The 5684-nt window shown below is 36.6% G+C and overlaps 1 protein-coding gene across 1 annotated transcript; it reads right to left on the bottom strand.

Annotated features, from left to right (window-relative positions):
* Window positions 1-2145: 2145 nt before the first annotated feature.
* On the bottom strand, window positions 2146-3262 carry LOC103080127 (trace amine-associated receptor 1). Its single transcript, XM_007456533.1, has one exon. It carries the CDS (start codon window positions 3244-3246, stop codon window positions 2227-2229), a length of 1020 nt encoding a protein of 339 aa, XP_007456595.1. The 5' UTR covers window positions 3247-3262; the 3' UTR covers window positions 2146-2226.
* Between the last annotated feature and the right edge of the window lie 2422 nt (window positions 3263-5684).

Below are 5684 nucleotides of genomic sequence, written 5' to 3'. Positions count from 1 at the left end.
AGGGAAAGACAAAGTTGTTTCTTCTTGTTTTGCTGAGAGGATGGGTTATGGATTGTCTTTTATTATGAGTATTAAAAACAGAGGTTACAAAGAGAAATAGGCTATAGGGGATTCAGTACTAAGTAAAAAAGGTAAAATTATCTGAGTCATGAACTTGTCCTGAGAAAAATGTGGTCTCAATATTAAAACCTGAATAGTAATTTAAAATAGATATGACAAGGATGACTCTTATCAACACTATCAATATCAATATTGCTCTAGAAATTCTGACTAATGAAGTATGCAAAGAATGTAAATAAGAATAACTATTGGAAAGGAGATAAAATTTAGCATTATTTGAGGATAATATAACTATAGAATGAAAACCCAAACAGGTCAACTGAAAAACTAAAATAAATTTTACTGTACACCAGCAATAATAATTACATAGAAAATATAATGACCTAAAAAAGATATACTCATAATAGGCAAAGCACACACACACACACACACACACACACACACACACACACACAACATCTAAGAATGTGTGAGAGCAAATGAAGAAAACCACAGAAACTTGCTCTAAGGTACAGAAAACTGTCTAAATGCTTTTGTTCTTTTTAAAAATTTAACAAAATGGTTTCACAAGTAGAAAAAGCCAAGGTAGTTTTTGAAACTAGGAGTGATTAGGGGCAACTTGTCTTACCATGTACTAAATGAAAAGGTTTTAAAAATGTTTTTAAAATCTACTAGAACAAAAATCTAGTCAGATCAATGGAACTAAATATACAGTCCTGAAACAGACTATAAAAGGTGAAAGCGTTTGTGAACAGAAATGTATATACAGGAACATGCATTTTAGTTTCATTTAAAATTAGCTGCCTTACCCTAACTTACCCATGAGCATAAGTCACAGTAATAAAAATGACATGAAGTCTGGATGAGAAACAGCTCAACTGCAAATGGGTACTTATGATTAAGAATGTTGGCCCACTTCTATAAGGAGATCTTACTTGAAACCACTATTTTTCCTTTTTTCTTTTGTATATGACACCTTAATAGACATGGCATACACTGTGTCTGATTATACCTCTTCTTATCCCTCATGTTTAGCTGTTTTGATGGATAGCTGCTTCTCTTTCAGTGTAGCCTGGAGCCCAACAAGTGAATTTGTTTTACTTCATATGGCTTGTGTTTTGAGTCCTACCACACCAGCCACGACCTTGAAATATGGTGAAATCTTCCAGACATTTTCATGAGCTTCAGTAACAGGTAACAGGAATTAATTTCTATTGTTTGAAGAAAAGGAATCAAAATGAACTAAGTGGTCAAGAATGGGAAAACGGTTTAAAAAAAGTTTTGTGCATCCATACAATGTAGCATTATACAGTCACCAAAAATTAAGTTTTTAAGAAGCGGTACGCAGGCCTCTCACTGTTGTGGCCTCTCCTGTTGCGGAGCACAGGCTCCGGATGCGCAGGCTCAGCGGCCATGGTTCACGGGCCCAGCTGCTCTGCGGCATGTGGGATCTTCCCCGACCGGGGCATGAACCCGTGTCCTCTGCATCGGCAGGCTGACTCTCAACCACTGCGCCGCCAAGGAAGCCCCAAGTTATTAAGGATTTTGAATGATATGGTTCTTTCAGGAAGTGAGCTCTGAGTGATATTTTAATTTCATTTTGTTTCTATGTGATATTTTTATTTTTTACTTTATTTTCTAAATTTCCTACAAGTATGAAAATCAGAAAAAAACATTTTTAAAATATAAAAATCGAGATTTAAGAATTAGAATATATAAATAAGAATTAATGATAAATAGCAAATTATATGTAAACAATTACTTAATAGTAACATTTAATGTATACTTTTAGTTGATTTTACAAAAAGGCATATATATTCAAGCAAAAGAATGACAAATCTCTTCTAATTTGCATCCCCAAATGTAGCCTCTTAGTTTCCACCACTGAACAACTGAGTATGGTACCACTGTCAATTTCATGGCAGTTCATGTAAGGGCAGGAGAAGTTCTTTAAAATATAAGTCCCTAAATTCTGGGCTTGTAAAGCTTCAATATGTATAATAAGAATGGCAAATAGAAAGCAAGATATAAGCATCATATCTAACTACACAATCTTTGACCCTAATACTTGATAAAAGCCCCTGTAGCTGGTGCATGTGGTTGATATTATGTTGTGTTCATAAATATGATCACCAACTGTTGGCAAAACAGTAAAGTCTAATAATTCTATGGATTTAATTCTAAAAATAATTTACATCTAGATGAATCTTTTTGGAAAATTTTACCAAATAGAATCATCTTCAGTGCTCTTCTGAACCAGGGATAGAAAAATGCATAAATCATTGGATTTAAAGTGGAATTCAAGTAGCCAAACCAAATCAATGCATCGTTCAGGATGGGTGGAATAGTATAGTCCAGGAAAGGATCCATGACCGTGCAGACAAAGAAAGGACACCAGCATGTTAAGAAAACTCCCATCACAATCCCTAAAGTCTTCGTAGCTTTCCTTTCTTTGCTTCGTGAAATTCCATTTTTCTCTTCCAACCCAACTCGAAATTTCTGATTTGCATCATTAATTGATCTTGCCTGCCCTTTAGCTATGAAATATATTCTACAATAGATGCATATCATAATAGAGCCAGGTATATAGAAAGAAGTCAGAAAGGCCAGAACCCCAGATGTTTTGCTGAAGAAGACAGAGCAACTCCCTATGCAGTGAATGTGTTTGTAATACATCTCTTCAGCTCCTTTGAAGTTTAGCTCCAGAAAGATCATTCCAAATGCAAAAAGAGCAGGAATACTCCAACTAATGAAGATCATCACAAAAATAACCAAGATGTTGATCTTAGTTTTGTATCTCAATGGGTCACACACAGCATAGTAGCGGTCAATGGAAATGAAGGACAAATGAAAAATTGATGCTGAGCTCAGCATAATATCAGTGCTGGTGTGAATTTTACAGAAGACTTCTCCAAAATACCAGCAGTGCTCAACGGATCTCACCATACTATAAGGCATGACCAGACACCCCAGCAGAAAGTCCACAGTGGCCATGGAATGAATGAGCCAATTAGTTGGGGTATGAAGTTGCTTGAAGTGTGATACAGAAATAATAACTATTAGATTGCTAACCACTGTGGTCAGAATTATGAGCACCATTAAACTGTACAGGGAAGCACGGACGTCATTTGACCAGCTGCTTTTCACACAGGAGATATTAATTATATTGTGGCAAAAGGACATCATTCCTGAGGGCTATGCACTAGTTATTATCTTTTCCTTTGTGTGTTGAGGAGTCTTTCTTCGAAATCCATGATCAGGTTACAGTTCCTTCTTTTATTTCCATATATGTATCCCAGAAACCTGGGAGGAAAAAAGAAAGGAAATCATCAGCAATTTGATTCCTCTCACTTTTAACACATTTACCTATTACTTCTTGCTGAAAAATGATTATTTTGGAAAGAACTTTTATTTCCAAGTTTAGTTCAGTAGTTCAGTTCTACAATTATTATTATTATTATTATTTTTGTGGTATGTGGGCCTCTCACTGTTGTGGCCTCTCCCGCTGCGGAGTACAGGCTCCGCGGCCACGGCTCACGGGCCCAGCCGCTACGCGGCATGTGGGATCCTCCCGGACCGGGGCACGAACCCGTGTCCCCTGCATCGGCAGGCGGACTCGCAACCACTGCGCCACCAGGGAAGACCCCCTACAATTATTTTTAACATCTACTTGATGCTGCTCACTGTGCTGGAAATGCAAAGTTGAATTATTCGTTTGAAATATATGATTCTGTAATTCTGTAATGCTCAGCTAAATTCTCGAATTTGCAATACATTTTTCAATACACGTACAATACATATTATGTGTAATATATAATACGTTATATAATTATGTATTATAAATATAAAAAGAGGGGGAGAGAGAGAGTTTGGAGGAAGAATGTAAATTCTGGCTATCAATGAACAACCTGTCACTATATTGTGAAAATCATGGAAAATAACAAATCTTAGAATTCCAGGAGTCCACCCTCCTCTTTGGCTCTTATTCCCTCTGGGCTGACAGTTTAGGTCAAGACCACATAGAAATCGAAACTTATCCAAAACTAGAATTGGAGGAATAAGATATTTAGGAACTAAAATGCATATTTTAGTAAATTTGAAGTATCTTTCCCCCAATCCCTTTCTGCCTTCTCTTCTCAGGAGGAAACATATTCATATCAAGTACATCTGTAAGATTTATTTCAATAAACACACAGGCCCACTTTATGACAGAACAAATTGCAGACTAAATCTATGTATATTATCTGAACTCTGTAATATGTGAATTATAATTAAAATTTTGCTAAAAGAGTGATGGAGTTTTTACTATGAAATTTGTGTTCAGTCAACTAAGCTATCATTTAGAGTTATAAATCTTCTCGGACTTTTTTTTTTTCTATTCCCCCCTTTTCTTCTTTCTCTTACTTTTGCTGTTGACATTAAAGGAACCAAGCAACACACCTGTGATCAGCGTTTAGAACAGTTTGCTAATAAATACTACCAGTCAAGAAAACATTCCTACCTGATATTACATTGAGTAGCTTCACTCAGTGGGAACTAGAGTCCAAAAATAAGTAAGAGAAGATGGGGGGAAGAAAACTGGCTGTTCAGTTTTAGAAGACTACCTTCATAGATGGTGAAAAAGCATGTCCTCCACTCCATATCATCTCACACTTTCATAGCCATCCCCAGAATCTGCCATTATCGATAATGAAGCCATTCCAAATGATTAATTTCAAGTTCCACCCTTTGTCTTCCCAGCTCATGCCACTAGTTCTCTACTTCCAACACTTGTTCAACCTGCTTGAAGCCCATAATTCATTTATCTTATCACCTTTTCACTGTTCCTCATTTACTTACACTCACCTCTTTACCTAGTGTAGACTCCAAAATTTTTTAGCATTATTTTAAACTCTCTCCCATTAATACACTTTTCTGGCTAAACTTGACCCCTTGTTAAATCGAGTTTGCCTCTTACTGTACTACACACGTGCAACTGAAAATGATGGAGAAAAACACACAATCGACCTCAGATTAAATTCGTGACAGGTGTGAACCATTCGAACTGCTCAAAAATCCTACCCAGTTCCCTATTACATTCATTCTCCCACTCTTCGAGATGACTATTTCATACCACCTCCCCCCTTCAATCTCAAATACTTTCCTCATCCTCATTCTCAGTTAATGACCTTGTATCTTGTTTCACTGAGTAAATGGATGCAGTCAGAAGAGAATGTCCATATTCCCACCTCTACCCCTACACCAGCTTACATCTGTTCATATACTCAGTCTTCCCTCTTATTACTACAAATGAGCTAACCATGTCCCATCAGAGCCGCCCCTTCATATGTGTCCTATAGGCACCCTTTCATGCGTGTTCAAGAATATACCCTCTAATTCTCCTCTATCCCCTGAATCTTCAGGAGGTCTCTTCTAAATAATTAACTCTAGTATTCAAAAAATGTAGTAATATTCCATCTTAAAAAGAATTATTTTAAACCCACATCTTTCAATTATCACCTTATTTCTCCCCTTTATGAAAAAAGAAAACATCTTTGAAAGAGTCATGTGAACCCCTTGTCTTCAGTTATTCTCTTCCTGACCTTTTGAATCCACTCTGATGAGACTTTTGCCATTAACACTTC

The sequence above is a fragment of the Lipotes vexillifer genome, unplaced genomic scaffold (genome assembly GCF_000442215.2).
Source record: "Lipotes vexillifer unplaced genomic scaffold, Lipotes_vexillifer_v1.1 scaffold438, whole genome shotgun sequence".
NCBI classification, from domain to species: domain Eukaryota; kingdom Metazoa; phylum Chordata; class Mammalia; order Artiodactyla; family Lipotidae; genus Lipotes; species Lipotes vexillifer.
Note: the sequence above shows the minus strand (reverse complement) of the source record. Positions and strands in the feature narration are given on the sequence as shown.

Coding starts and splice junctions, on each gene's coding strand:
- LOC103080127 (XM_007456533.1), bottom strand. CDS start 3,246: ATGATGTCCTTTTGCCACAATATAATTAATATCTCCTGTGTGAAAAGC.